The sequence below is a fragment of the Morone saxatilis genome, unplaced genomic scaffold (genome assembly GCF_004916995.1).
Source record: "Morone saxatilis isolate NCDOM2014 unplaced genomic scaffold, NCSU_SB_2.0 Contig23, whole genome shotgun sequence".
Taxonomy (NCBI): Eukaryota; Metazoa; Chordata; class Actinopteri; family Moronidae; genus Morone; species Morone saxatilis.
This window is the reverse complement of record NW_023339796.1, coordinates 17,863,786-17,879,280: the sequence shown is the minus strand read 5'-3', so window position 1 is coordinate 17,879,280 and position 15,495 is coordinate 17,863,786. Positions and strand designations below refer to the sequence as shown.

The 15,495-nt window shown below is 38.9% G+C and overlaps 1 protein-coding gene across 1 annotated transcript in view; it reads right to left on the bottom strand.

Annotated features, from left to right (window-relative positions):
* LOC118334797 (cAMP-specific 3',5'-cyclic phosphodiesterase 4B-like) overlaps positions 1–15,495 on the bottom strand; it is a 49,320-nt gene that overhangs the window by 19,029 nt on the left and 14,796 nt on the right. The window contains 5 exon segments of the mRNA XM_035670864.1: positions 4,443–4,492; positions 5,107–5,177; positions 5,958–5,994; positions 6,109–6,303; positions 11,427–11,674. Coding sequence (XP_035526757.1) covers positions 4,443–4,492; positions 5,107–5,177; positions 5,958–5,994; positions 6,109–6,303; positions 11,427–11,674 — 601 coding nt within the window.

Genomic DNA, 15,495 nt, shown 5'->3' with positions numbered 1-15,495 from the left:
ACACACACACACAGACACCTACACCTCTCATCAGGGCCTGTTTGACAGCTCCTTCACAATGCACCATGGAGCGGTGTTGGCACGGGCCAGCTTGAGGGATGGGCTGCAGCGAGGTTTATGACTGTGCTGACGTCAATGACATAATTCAAATACTTAACCAGGCAGCACGCTTCCACCCCTCCGGATCCTCTCTTCTGGCTATGAGCCTGGAAAACCTGACATGGATTCCTGTTGTGGAGCCGGGTAACTACTGTAGACAGGAGCGGAGCGGACTACCCAGACTGAAAATGACGGGTAAAATTTGTTCTGGCTGTCAGTTTGTGGTCAGCTGCCTGTCTGTGTGTCCATCCACTCTTCTGTATATTCATTATTGTAACTAGCACACACAAAGAATACCCGCTTTAACAAGAAATAATCCAAACACACTATGATGTTTAATCCCTTTGATTAGACTGATAACATAGCGTCAGATAGCAGATGCTTCTATATTTTATGGTGCAGTTATTATATGCATGCACACACAGACTTGCACTATGCACAAGACTGCAGCACTCCTGCCCTGATTAGAAAGTGATTACTCCTTATTATTTGGCATCAAAGCACAGATTACTGGTGATTAAGACCAGCTATGTTTCTTCTTAAATCTGTCAGAATAACCTGTTTCAGATTAGTCTTTCATTACGTCCCTTTCAGGGCATGTTTACAGAAAGAGACAAAAGATGAATGAGTAATGCTTATTGTGTGGGGCCCCACACCCTGGGCAGTTTACGCACAAAGTCACGTGTTTAGTTTCAAGGCAAATAATGTGTGTGTCAGAATGCAGCGGCCTGCTTTACTGAATTCATTTTGCACAGTTTGCAATAAAGTCTGCATTAAATCCTGACCAGGTTTACTGAGCAGCTGACATTCCATCCAACAAAGAAAGACAAACTGGTAAAACTCATAGCTCAGGTATGATGAATTAACCCCCCAAAAGGGGTCATGGAAAGTCTTCAACAGTGGTGCTCTAACCTATCTTCCTTGGAAGGCCTAAAACAAAACTTGCTGAAAGTGCACTACAGTGGAAGCACATTGCAAAACAATGCCATGATACTGTATTAGGTGGAATACGCCTACCTGCATCTCTAAAGAATCTCGTTTGTTTAATGCGGGCAAAAACCAAAGCGTAAAAACAACAATTTGTGGGGAGTTGTGACTTCCTTTAGCCTGTTCTGGTTACCTCAGTTTGACAACAAGAAATTGTCCTCCCCAAAGAATTCAAACTGCAACTTCTTCTTTTCACACATCAGTTTTTGTATGGATTAAACAAAAAGGATTTAAGGATCAGTATGTGGCATTTAGTAGCATCCAGTGGTGAATTAGCAAACTGCAATCAACTGCATAGCACTCGCCTCACCCTCCCCGTCCAAGTGTAGAAGAAAATATGGTGGCCTTGAGAAAAACTATCTACAGCTAGTGTTTGGTTTGTCCGTTCTGGGCTACTTTAGAAACATGGCAGTTCGACATGGTAGCTGTCACAGAAGGCGACTTGTGGCTAATGAAAACACATCTATACATATTATAGTCCATTACTGCCAATAGATCCTCCTTAAGATTACACACCAGACCTTTAATTAGTGAGCTGTGGACTGCAGTGGTGCTAGTAGCTGTATTTTCTTACCTATGAACAAAGTTGGGCTAGTTGTTTTCCGGGTTTATTCTAAGCTGAGCTATGACAGTGGTATTGATCTTCCTATTTAAGTCTTGAAAAGTAACCAATAAGTGTATTTTCCAAAATGTACTATTTACTATTTCTTTAAAAATAGATATTTATTGTCAGATGTCACAGTAGTCTTTTTACTTCCGAAGCTTTCATGAAAAGCAACGCTACAGCGCATTTCAGGCAAAGGCTGCACCGAAGCAACAAACACTGGAGAGAGAAACTCTCTCAAGACAGCAGCATGGGCTAAAAGATTACAGAGAAGGTTTGTTGTTTTATTTTATACTTATTTTGCAAAAACACCATGGATTGATTTTAGTAACTTTAATGTACACTAAGTGTGCACTGTGCAACTGTATCGACAGATACTCAGTATTATATGACTCCGATCGGTGGCAAAAAAAATAAAAACTTGATCATCCCTACAAAGAAGTCTGCTACCTTTGATTTGATAGAGGGAAATCAATAAAAAAAAAATATGTAGGTCCAAGTGTCAATCAAAAACGCACACAAATCAAGCAGAATTGTGGAATGTCTGGCAAGGCTGGCTGGAAAATTATTTAATCTAAGGTTAACTACGATTTGGCGACCTACTTTGCCAACAGGCCCCATTTTGGGCAGCACTGCTCTAAACATTCATTTCTGAAGGCATTGTGTAAACATTAATTTCTCATAGGGGACACTGACCAAGAAGCCAATGTGAAATCTCATCATGAGTCTAATGACTAACCATGGACCCTGGAGTCCTTACCATCTGTGACGATATTCAGCTACTGATAACTGTTGCAGATTAGTCATTATCACTCCTTGACGTCAAAGACGTCATGATCAAGCATTTTCCTCAAAAGTACTATTTTTCAGGCATAATATAAAGCAAAGCCTATAATCTGAATCAGTCAGGGAAGAGTGAGCCCTTTGTTGGTCGCGGGGCTCATGGGACTGCATGTGATGGAGCCAAGATGGTTTGTGAAGCGTAAACTGCAAACTCACATGAGAAAAACTACAATCCCCTCACGTTACTGGAGTAAGACGGTTAAAAGTGTAAACAGCCTGGAGTGACGCATTTGCAGCTGAGCTGAGTTTAGTATACCCCCCAGTTTTCTGCTTCTTGAGCACTTTCACCCAATGACTGCAGTCACGTTCCTGCTCTTTTTGTTTATTTCATCCGATCTGACCTTTTTTATTCCCATATCGTATCTGATTAAAACGCTCAAAAACTGACGCCTCTCTCTGACCTTTGCTGTGTTTTTGTTCTTTCCTATCTCATTTCATGCAACAAACTGGCAAATCCCTGACTCGTTCTTGAAGCCACTATATCTGTGCCTAACCTCCCCATCTTCCTACAGGAATTCACAATACTCTCTTGAGTTCTTATGTGTTTCACTCATTTCATTGTCAAATCCCTTTACAGGGGTATTCAACATTTCATAGAGCTCCTAATCAGCAATCTACGCTGAGCTCATGCCCAGAAAGACGCAGGTACTGTATCTTTTCCAAAACTGGGGATATTGCCTCACTGAAAAACACAGATGCAAAACAGGAAAAATCTGTTCTCCTTTTCCGGGCAAAGAGTTGACAAAAAACGAGACAGAAAGCAGCACAGGGGAGGATATGAGGGCATCTTTTTTGTGATATTGTTAATTGTTGTAGTCGCCCACTGAACAATTTAAACAATTACTATTATTTAGTGGCAGGTGTACTGTATGTTCTTTGTATGCGCAGGAAAACATGTGATGAGATATTCTATAGTAGGACTAGAATAAGATCCTGTGTCAAACATATGTGTACTGTGTGTCAGAGGTTTCAAACACGTTTGCTTAATCACGTTTGTTTTTCTCATTCTATCTTGATGGAAGCCAATAACGGGATGGTTTCACTCGTCAGAGATTACTTTAAGAAGGTCAAGGTTTGTGAGAAGTGTAGAGGAGGAAGGACAATAAGAGCCTCACTGTTGTCTTGTATTTTTTCCTGCTGCGGGACGCTCCTAGCAGCCCATCTGTGCTGATAGGAAGCGGAGAGCACCCGTGTGCAGGCCCTGCTGACGTCAATTGGGCTTGAAGAACAAGTGCAGCAGGAACTAATATCCCCACCTCCCTCCTGCCCTTCTTTCACTTGTCCTTTCCCTCCTTCACATCTAAACCATGAAATATCTTTCTGTGGTTCTCACCCTCTTTCGTTCCTTCTTTCCGGCCATAACATCAGTGCATGGGAATTTCTGTTATCATCAAGTCAGTTTCCTGCATTAATAACTGAAAAGATTCTACAGGTTCTACTTGCACATGTGAAAAAGCTCAAAGATAACAGTTTGTGCTGGCAGCGTAAACATCTATTACTGTGTTGACGTGGAAATTTTCATAGGGAATTACAGTTCAACCCAAAGCATATCTACACTAATTAAGCATTTGCATGCAGAACACTACATATGAAAGGTTGACTGTGAATGTGTGCTGTGTTTGCAAAGACGCAGTCTATTCACTGCACAGGTATGAGACTGCAGTGACTTGATGTATGCTACTGCCATTCATTGTTTATTAAACTTTCATAAATGTTGTTGACAACTGTGCAGATTCTAGGCACATGCCAATACAATTTTAACCTACGACTTTTATGCATGAAACTGCACGTAGGGATTAACTCAGAACTGGGCGTGTTTATTTTTGGATCTTATCTTTCATTCTTTTGTATCTTTTTAATCTTAAACAGGGCATTGTCCTCCACAAACTGGAAGGCTTCTGGGACTCACCTGATAGACAGACTTTGGTGACAGAAGGCTGACTTGCAGCAGGAGACTTTCTGGAACCAGAGAGAAACAATTTAGAAACTATTAGATCAGTGTGTGTTGCATTATTTTTTCGACAGTGTGATTTGGTTCCTGCAGCAGTCAATGTTGCCATAGCACAAACATAAAACAGGTGCTCCCTCAGTTCATTTTCTACCATGGGACACGGTCACATCTAATTCAGTTTTGGCTCACGGTGACCCCTCTCTCTGAGGTCGTATTGACTCTGCATGCACCTCTTGCAAACCTGATACAACTGCAGCAACTGACCCAGTTCAGTGACCAGAAGGTGCTTTGATGCACTCAAATGAGATGAGGTAACCCACTCTTACACCAATAAAATAAAACAAAATGTCACTGTGTCCAGTTTGAGATTTTAATGCTGCTGCTGCAATCCAGCTTTGCAGCTCTCTGGATGTTTTAATTTATACTTCAATGTGAGTGGTTTGTCACATTAGAAACGTTTTTGGTGCATTGGCGCCCCCAAGTGAGGCATGTTGGCATCTTAAACTGAGACGTCAACAACTGAGCATCTAAACATACAACACACGCAAAAGACAAAAAAGCAGCCAGTATAGAAATCTTCATTGCATATCAGATACTATAATACAATTATGAGATTACTTACTTATAGGATGCACATTGCACATTTGTCAAGGTGGTGAAATTGTTCCTGACAGTCCGAAGGCTTGCCAGAACCTAAAAAACAATAAGAAAAAAGAAACAGTGATATATGAGTGATATTTTAAAAAAGCTATATGGAAATATTTAAAGATTACAATTTGTTACTTGCAGAAGGTTTAAGAGAATATACACAATGTTAATACGACTATTTTGCTTACATAATATTCTTATTATTGTGATAATGTGATGGCTACTCCAAATATACAAAGGTTTTTATGTACTCCTTTTCAAAGTTTGTATGGGAATGCAGCTAATTATGCAGACTGACTGACTAATTGCTGTGTCTGAATCATTTACAATTGTTAATTAGCTGTGAATTCAATGCAGTGTTTGTAGCTGTGTCTCAATTCTGAATGGTGCTCGTTGCTCCCACTCCCACTCAAATCAGCACAAATCATAAATATATTGTAACAAGGTAGCGAACTACATTAACAATACACTAACATTCATTAGGCAACAATTTGAAAGAGTGCACCTGATGAACTGCTCCACAAAGTATTATTCAAGTTTCAAAATGAGACTTCATAATCACATGAGCTACTTGCAACCATTGGAGAGGCGAACTAGACAAGAAAAATTAAACTACAGTTTAAATTGGGGATGGTGAGTCTAAAAAGGACCTTGTCATGCCTACTAAAAGCCACCAGAGGGCAGAAAGGAATTACTGTCCGGATTCATGAGGTGCTTCACATCTAAAAGGCCTTTTGGGAAAATTGTGTTTGTCAAACAATGCTATTTGGCAAAATAACCTTAAGATGTTATTAGGAACTGATTTATTGACTTATCGGCTCTTACCTGGGCAAATGGAGTCACAATCAAGTCCTCTCCATGCCTGAAATTAGATGTGAAAACTATTGAGCAAAGACAGTTACGCAGACAAACACGCAGTTGAACAAAGGAATTTGATACAACAGCAGTCTCTCTCTCTGAGATCATTTCAACTCACAGTTCTCCAACAATGGAAGAGTTTCGAGACAAAGACTTTGGTGACAGGTCGTAGTCGCTGTCAGAGCGGTACAGGAAGGACTCCCGGCGCTGGCCATGGCCCGCCAGGTTGGGATGTAGGACCAGACCTGAACCTGGGGATGCCTGCGGGTCTGAAGGACTGCAGCATAATGATGGGCCATTCTCCACTTCAAAGCTAAAGGAAAGAGAGATAAAGCACAATAATCAGTTAAATAATAAATGTCCTTTTGGTATTTAGAGAGCATGTATATTATCAAATGAAAACAGAGAATGGTTCTCTGTTATTCCTTAATCAACTTCAGGATGTGTACAGATAGATGACTGATCAGACAATCATTTACACTGACTATCAAGTTATCATCATGTAAGTCATTTCAAGAAGCTGCCACTAAAGAAGCTTGCACAACATGTTCACATGTCCCATCCAAGAACGAGATGGTTGCATAAACCCTAAAATGATTACTCACCCATCCATCCATGGCCTAAAAACCAAAATATTGTACTGATGAACTCATTAAATCAGTATGCTTTACTGGTCAGTGAGAGGAGGGGTTGTTTGATTGTAAACTGCTGCTCTGGTCTGTGTCTCACTGCAACACTGTCCAAGACAGCTCCACTCATTCATCCCCACTTAGTAGCAAAGAGACACATTAGCTCCTTATGGTGCGATGCTGGACATATTCTAGTGTTCATTCATTTAGCCTTGTTTATCTCTATAGTGACAGATACACTCATATACAGTGGTCTTTGAAACATACAATAGATCCTGTATAACTGCAGATAGTACACACAGCAGTTAAATCTGGAACAAGCACCTCATCTAATTGCTTGAGATTAATGTTTTTGTACATGGTCCTTGACAAATAAATCCAATGGAATACCATTGAAAACATGAACAGTCTAATGCAACATATAATAAAATAATTTAAAGCCTCAGCTAAGTTTCAATGCTTGTCTCTGGCCTTTTATAGAAAAGAAAATACATATAACAGTCCAATACAGCGATATTATAAAAACAACAGAGTGGAAGAAGTCAGGGAACTGTGCGAAGAATCAAGAAATGATGGGAGTAATAGCTATCCAACAAGTAGCCCATTTGATACAAAGTATGTGTAAACATCATGCAAACAGCCAAAACCAGCCTGTTGGCAGATGCCACAGTGAAAGTTAAAACACCACAGATGCACAGACGGATATAATCTGTTTGTAACTATGGAGTGGGTGAAAGAAGAGAGGACAAGCTATTGTGCAACCAGATGATCAGGTCAGATGGACTGGAGTTTAGAGGTGAAAGGTCAGAAAGTATCAATGCCCAGCAGGAACAACAGATGCCAGAGATCATGAATAACTCTCACTAAATCCTGGATTTATCTTAGATAATATGTACACAGAGTCTGAGTCTGTGTGACTGTCATATAAAACACATAATAATATTTTATTTTATTTTTATTTAACTTATATAATTATTTATTTTACTTGCAGTAATAAAAAAGTGTCCGCAACACATTTTATAGCTTTCACAAACACACTAAAATCTATCTTGTCATGGACTGAGTGCTCCAAAGGCTACTTCACCATTTGCCCCACATTTATCCCCTGCCTCAGTCATTTCTGCAACATGTGGGATTAACTGGGCACACATCCCACTGAGACACTCACAGTCCCACACCTCTGCCAGAGAAGCTCAGATTAATGTGAAAAGTGCAGACTCTGATTACACACATAAACGTCATCTGTGTTCATGTGCGTCACCCAAATCCCAACATCACAACATTAACAGCGTGCTTCACCTACAGCATTCAAATCTCTTAATCTGACACGGGCAGGAAACCACAGTATGTGAACAACATATATTCTGTAGGATGCTGATCTACTGTAACACTGACAGCAACGGTCTGGTACAACAAATCATAATTAAACTTACATTTTTATTTACTTTTTGCAACCAATCATTCTAAAACATCTAGACACATTTAGAGAGAAAAAGAAAGTCAGAGGTTCAAAATACAATATAATATACGTATCTAGATTAACCATTTAGCTAAATAACTTTCAATTAATTAAAATAAATTTAGAGAAATATTTCAAAGACGAGTGAAAGAATCACCTGGGAGCCGAGAGGTGTGCTCTACTGACCACTTCCTCACTGAAGTCAAAGTGCCCAACTCTGCACCTAGGGGACCTCCGTGGCATTCTTCTCTCCCTTCCACCTCCTCCCTCCTCATCAGGCAACAAAAAAGCACTGATACTGTGGCTGCTCACTCATACAGGCGCACACACACACACACACACACACACACTAACAGACCCCCTTTCTGTGCAGTAACAGGCCACGTGCTGAAATAATGTAGGCTTGGCAGAGGCTAACAGGCAGATCTAGGCTGGAGCACTTGCAGTCGCTCTGTTTATCTGACCGCCTGTTCCTTTTCCCTCTATATTAAACCCCTGCAGATTAGTCAGTGCGTTCATCATCCCAACCCCGCCCTTCACTTGACCACCTATGATGTCCTATAAAAAAACATATGCGCTGGATTTTACAGTGAAAAGGGATGTATTAAAGTGAAAAATACAGGTTGTCATTAATTTGCCAACTGTCACTATGTGCATGTGGTGTAATGTAGATACTGTTTAGGTATGAGAGCAGGGGTGAGATGCCCAGAGGAGGGACTGTTAGTAGGGTAAACGTGTGTGGGACAAAGTTCCCAAGATGTTTTACAGTCAAATATGATTGCCAAAAACATGTGAAGAGATGCAATAACCATCATGTTTAAGGGTAGAAAAGCTTGGCTGTCAGCATTGTGATAAATGTCTTAATTTAGGACGGACAGAACTTGTTCGTCGGAATATTATCTTTACAGAATTATGTAAAATAACCTAAAATGGCAATCGTGTTCTGGTTCTGGCAGAAGACACTGTATTATTAGTAAAACTCAGTGTGTTAATGTTAGTCTATATCAGTATTTAAAAATTGGATCACCGTATCAGTAGAGTTAATTTATCATTAGAGTTATCTGAATAGGCTGAAAGCAAACCTGACAGTGTGACTGGGAGATATTTGGGAAGAGCAGAACCAGAGCCTCCCATTATCATTTGAGTGGAAACAGAGGGAAAAAAGAGACAGGCTGTCTTCCTTAACCAAAACCATTGCTGTATAAATACATATTTTCAAAAACATCTTTGCTCACTGGATCCAGAAAATAAAGTAAGGACTGTTACTCAAACAAATAATCATAAGCATGTATTCATGCAAGGGTCAAGGAGGACATTTCTCTTAAGCACAGCACATCCCAGAGGAAAAACACTGAGCACTCTGCTCTGCTTGTACTTTTCAATGTTTCAACAATACAAACATTTTATGATGAAATAATGTCTTCATCTGTTGCACATTTCAACACATAAATAAAAGTAGAGCTGTAACGGCATGTGCCTGGACAGCAACACAGGATGTGAATAATATTAATTCTATAATAAACTTGTCTTTATTAGTCAAAGCAGTTCCAAACTATTGTAATTCTGTTGCACTCTGTAGCTATGGCATCTATTGAATATCTGTTCATATATATGTTACATCTTTTCATCTTCAAACGTTTTCCTCCTCTGTTGCTTTTTCTGTGGTTTGCTTTCCTTCTCTTTCGTTTTTGAGTTCACTGTCTGAATCATGGGTCAACAGATACAGCAAGTAGTTTATTGTACAGATTTGCCCTCTGACAAATGTCATTTTTGGCTCTATAAATAGACTTGACTGAAAAGACTTAAGACATGCGGGAAACTGCGGTCAATTACCCTCACCAGACTCTTCATATGTCATTGGCAGCGTCTGTTTCCAGTGTTTTTACATACCAGTGAATCTCTTTGATAAATCACTCTCCTGGACCAACTCACCCAGGAGCAGGGACATTTTTGGCAACTTGAAATAAACTACCGCTAAGAGGTCCATGTGAGTTAATAAATACATCTTTAATATAGCTCTAAAACACAATAAATAAAAAAATAAAAAAATAAAAAAATATAGTAAATAGCAAATAAAGACAAACTGACTTAAACAACAGGTCTCTCCACCACATCCTCTCACACAAACCACCACCAAAATTCTTACCAGGTATTCGCTACAGTGAAGCGCCTGTATCGTCGGAGATGCTTGTTTACCACCTGCTTGCGAAAGCATCTCGGTGAGCTGTTTGGTGAGGTGTGGTTCTGGCCAGTATTAACAGCAACAGCACTGCATGAGTCTGCCTGGTCCGACCTGAGCTCCCTGTTCTCTCCACTGGCTTCCATTAGTGCTTTACAACTAAGTCCGATGTAAGAAGAGTGAGTGACGGCACTTTTCTGGCCTTAAAAAGCTAGAGCCTTTCCAAGAAAAGTGATGAAATCACTGTTTGGAAAACTATCAGACCCTTTTTTTTTTTTTTTTTACGAGTTTTATATTAATAAAGAACAAAGAGTTATTGTATTGTACTCTGATCTGGAGATTAAGTCAACTGGTAGATATCTTTTCACACACTCCAGCAATATTTATGATGCAAATCAAAATCAAAAAACAACATAATCTACAAGCTGATTGGCTACTCAATAACAGCTAGATACCACCACCAAAAGTTATGGTGCGTCCACAGCGACATGCAATACACAGAGAAAAAGTTTTCCAGCTCTTGACCTTTAATCCAGATAAATGCAACCCATTCTTTTAAAAAACAGCAGAGCAGAGTAGGAGTGTTATAGAGATGAAAGCAACTGATGAAAGAGTCAATAATCATCTGTAGTGAGTCAGTGGTTCAAAGAAAAAATGATGTATGTGGCAAATTGCCATTCATTAATGTAAAGTGGTAGCCATCATAAAAATTCCCTTTTGTTCATATTATCTGCATGAATGCAACCGGGGAACAGCAATAACAGTGTATGATGAAACTAAATGACTGCCAGATTATTTTGTACCATCTGATGCTGTAGAAAATGTGTGTTCTTCTCTAGTACATAGGGCTACAGTTATTACTGTAAGACACAACTAAAACCAAGAAGAAAACAAGGTCTTGAAAACACACACACCAAAATAAAAATATAAAAATTCACTGCCAACTACGCTTCTTAGCTAATTTGCAAATCTAATGTCAAAAGTAGAAAGAAAGAAAACACCAGCCTCCCACTGTTCCCGACACACAACGTGTTCTAGAGTTGTGCTCCGACAAAAATACAAAAACTTTCAGCTAAAACTTAAAAAACAAATTACCCTGAAGTATTATAGTCCACCTCAGACAGCAAACATGCACAACAACCACAGCAGTAGTCCTTTGTGAGTCTCACCTGTCAGGGTCAGCCTGTGTGATGTCGATGCGGGGCAGAGAGACGATGGGCAGACTTGTCGGCCTGGTCCGGGTCACTGGATCTTCGTCAGGTGTTAGCGGCCTGCCCCTGTCCCTCTCCTTTTCTGCTTGTCGCCATGACAACGGAGGCAGCTGCAGGTTTCCAGAAAACCGCCTGTGGACTTTGCACAACTCCACCCCGAGGGTACTGCCTGCTGAAAATTGCCCCACAGGAGGCTCCTTATTCTCCTGAAGGTAGAACAAAAGGACAATGAATCACTGGGTTACATTTTTATGAAACTGGCTCATAATCTTCTGTACGGGTAGTCCTGGTGGTGAATGAACATGAAGAAAATGTGGATGAAATGTTAATATCAGGTCAGTGCCTCCTTAAATATAAAAGTTGAACTAAATGCCAAAAGTTAAAACAATGAAAAAGAATGAAAAGAATTTGAGTAATGCATAATAGAAAGGCTTTTGGTAAAACAAATAAAAAAAAATAAGATTTAAGAGACCGATTGAGCACACATCAACATGACTGTTCTACAGCGACTCAAAGAAGTCCAAATGTTTAAACACTAACTAAACAACCTGCCTGCTCTGCACAGATACCTGCTTTAACAAAGTGATGTACAGTGTACATCAACTACATTTATGTTTTTATACTCTTCACTACACAGAGAAAGATTAAGCATCTGATCAAGGCCCACGACACCTGAGCTGCCAATTGGCATTTTTATCAATCTGTGCAGAATATAAATTGTTTGTTTAATGTGTCTGGTTGAGTGCGAACGTTCCTGTAAGGAGTCCTGGGTGCTTCACTGTAATGACCGGTTGTAAACAAGTCAGGGCACTGAGGAAACCGAGGCGGGCTGCCAGAGCTCATTTTGCATACATCACCCTCTACTTTATGTTCACCACATCCAAGTGTAAATGAAACACAGACAAGCTTCAAATGAACAGGGGAGATAGGGAAGCACGATGTTGCCATGGGGGAAATGCAAGATCGAGGAATTCCTAGAACATGGCTTTGATCAAACACATAAATATTTGTCTGTTTTATGTGACACTGAGTGAGAGAAGGAGACAGAGTGAAGCCACACTCTGACCTCACTGTCATCAGGGCTGACAGCTCAATACAGTTTGACAAGACCGAGCCTACACACCATCAACTACTAATACTCTCCCTACTAACAGTATTTACTTAGATGCAGTTACTTGTTGCTAGAAAATAGTGATATTTGGGAGTTTAAAACAAATCTGACGTACATGAACAACAATCTTAATACAGGGTTGTTTTGAAAGAAAAGTGACCAAGTAGGACATTTCACAGTTGAAAAGTCAACGCTCTCTAGTGGACAAACTTTGTAATAATGACAATGTTTCTAAATGGTCAAACCTAGTTTGGCATTTCTGCAATTTCTTGTTACTTACTGAGAGACATATACACCAATAGTGACATATCTGCAATACGCCCTCTGACAATATACTGGCCCATTTAATGAGCTAGCGTTAGCATTGTAGCTACTAAGGCTAATGATTATTTTTACAACGGATTTATTTATGCATTAAGTATTAATTAATTGGAAAAATCTGTCTGGAAAATTTGTATGTATTTCCTACAGGCCATGGTGATGTCTTCATGTCTTGTTTTGTCAGACCAACCGTCTAAAAGCCAGAAGCATTCAATTAGTAACATTAAAGACTTGAAAAACAGCAAATCCTTACATTTGCGAAGCTGAACCTGGGAATTATCTGTCCCTATCAAATAACCATAAATTAAAATGGTTTCAGATTGATAAAATGACTAATCATTTCAGCTCAAGTAAAAATACTATTCAAACATTTGACATCTACAGTAAAATGTTTTAATTTTTACATCTAAAAAAGAAAGCAGCTGCTAAAAATAAAAAAACATAACTAGTAGCATTAACCTAAGCTTGGTAATAAGGCAAAAAGACAACTGTGAGAACACATGCACATCTGTCTTGTTGAGGTGATGGGTCTTAAAACTGTAACTGTTACATCTCCCATCTGCTCCCATTTAAATGCCCTTTTTTTAAGGAAGTCAAGAAAAGTACAGCGTTTCAAGTCCAAATTGGCTCTACCTCATGGACAGAGAGATCCTCTCTGAAAATTTAAAATGACAGTGGTGCGAGTATTGTGAGAGAGATGAAAGGTCAAGAGGAAGAAATTCAAATTAATGAGTGAGTATAGCGAAATAGAGTGGTGTCACATAACGAGGTAGAGAGCAAACAGTAATTAAGTAATAAAGGAGAGAAAATAACAAGCAGAAAGAGGAAGTCATCCCACCTCCTCTTCCCAGTAAAAGTGACAAACTATAAATGGCAGGGACACGCCAGCTGGGAAGCAAAGAAGAAACATGAATGAAAGAGTAAACTGCAAAATAGAGGGATGGGACCAGGGAAGGAAAAGTTTGTGAATAAGAGAGGGCAAGAGAAAGTGAACCAAGGAGACAGTTAGAAACCACAGACAGAGACTCGAGTCTGATTTCCTTTCTGATCGTCAGTAAACACAGCTCTGCTGACTCCTCTGCTCCTTCTACGAAATGCAATTTGTCTGATTTATTGTGTCAGTCTCTTTAAGGCACAATCTTCCTGTCCCAGTGGAAATGGGTGAAAATTACATCTGGCAAAACATAATTCTGTCAAAATATAATTCTGTTGCGACAACTCTGCTTGACAAGAGTGATTGTAAGTGGAAACAGTCCCAGATCAAACGTTATAAGCAGAGATCTAAATTTCTTCCCTTGTCAATATGTCACAGTGCCATTGCTGTTTCACTGCCAAATTATTCATCAATTGTCTATTGATTGCATCTCTGACATCTGAACATGTAATTCTTGTTCTTCATTGATCCCACGTCTGTGGTCCAAATGGCATTTGGAAGAGGAAATACTGCTCATTTACTTTGAGTGTACGCCTGTATAAAAGCCAGGAGTAGGACAAGGATGTTGATCATGTTAGAATTCAAAACCACAGCAAATTTTAAAAGCTGGATTTATCATATGTGCCGGAACATGGTCATAAAAGGACAGGAACTGAGATGAAAGGTAAAACAATGAGTCTGAAACGGAGGTTGTGTAGCTCCAGTGTCAAACAGAGGTGGAGTGGGTGTTGAAGATGAAAGCACTTTCTTGGCCGCAGAGCCTAAACAACGCCAGTGTTCTCTGGGTTACATCCAAAAAGCATTTTTGAAGAAGGTGATATAAATGAGACAGCTTTAGGAGTAAAGCTCTAACTACATGGCTTGATGTAGTGCCTGAATTATTGAATCTAGAAAAGAAAAAAAAATCTGAGACTGCTGACTTTAATTATTAAGAGCGATAGAATCTGACGCTCAAGGGTATAGAGTGGTAGAATAGCACATCTTTACAGAAGAAACAAAAGAAAAAAGGGCTTTCAGCTTTAAAATGAGCTTCTATAACGATGATAAAATACAGAAAAAAATAACATACATATAAATTTAAATATATTATATTTAATTTTTTAAATTTTAAATTATATTTAATTAAATATATTAAATATAAACTTCATTAGTATTTGTTTCTTAAACTATGTCACACAACCACTGTATATCTTTTACTGAAGTAAAAGTAGCAACACCACAGTGTAAAAATACTTAATTACAAGAATCTTGTATTCAAAATCTTATTTAAAGTAAAGTTTAAAAAAGTACTCATTGTGCAGAATGGCCCAATTCAGAATAATATTTACAATATTACTCATGATGCAGCTGGTAAAGGTGGAGCTAATTACTTCATATACGGCTGGGTAGTGAAATCAATAATCAGTACTTAAGTATCTTAATTTAAATTTTGTATTAGTATTAGTAATCAGTTAATCAAGTAACTGATGTTGTCAAATAAATGTAATGGAATAAAAAGAACAATATTGGCTATCAAAATGTAGTGAAGTTAAAGTACTTAACTGAGTGTTTTTATTTTTTGCTATTTTATACATGTCCCTAAAATTTTACAAAAGTACTGTACCTATATATATATATATATATATATACATATATATATATATATATAGGTTATATTTTGA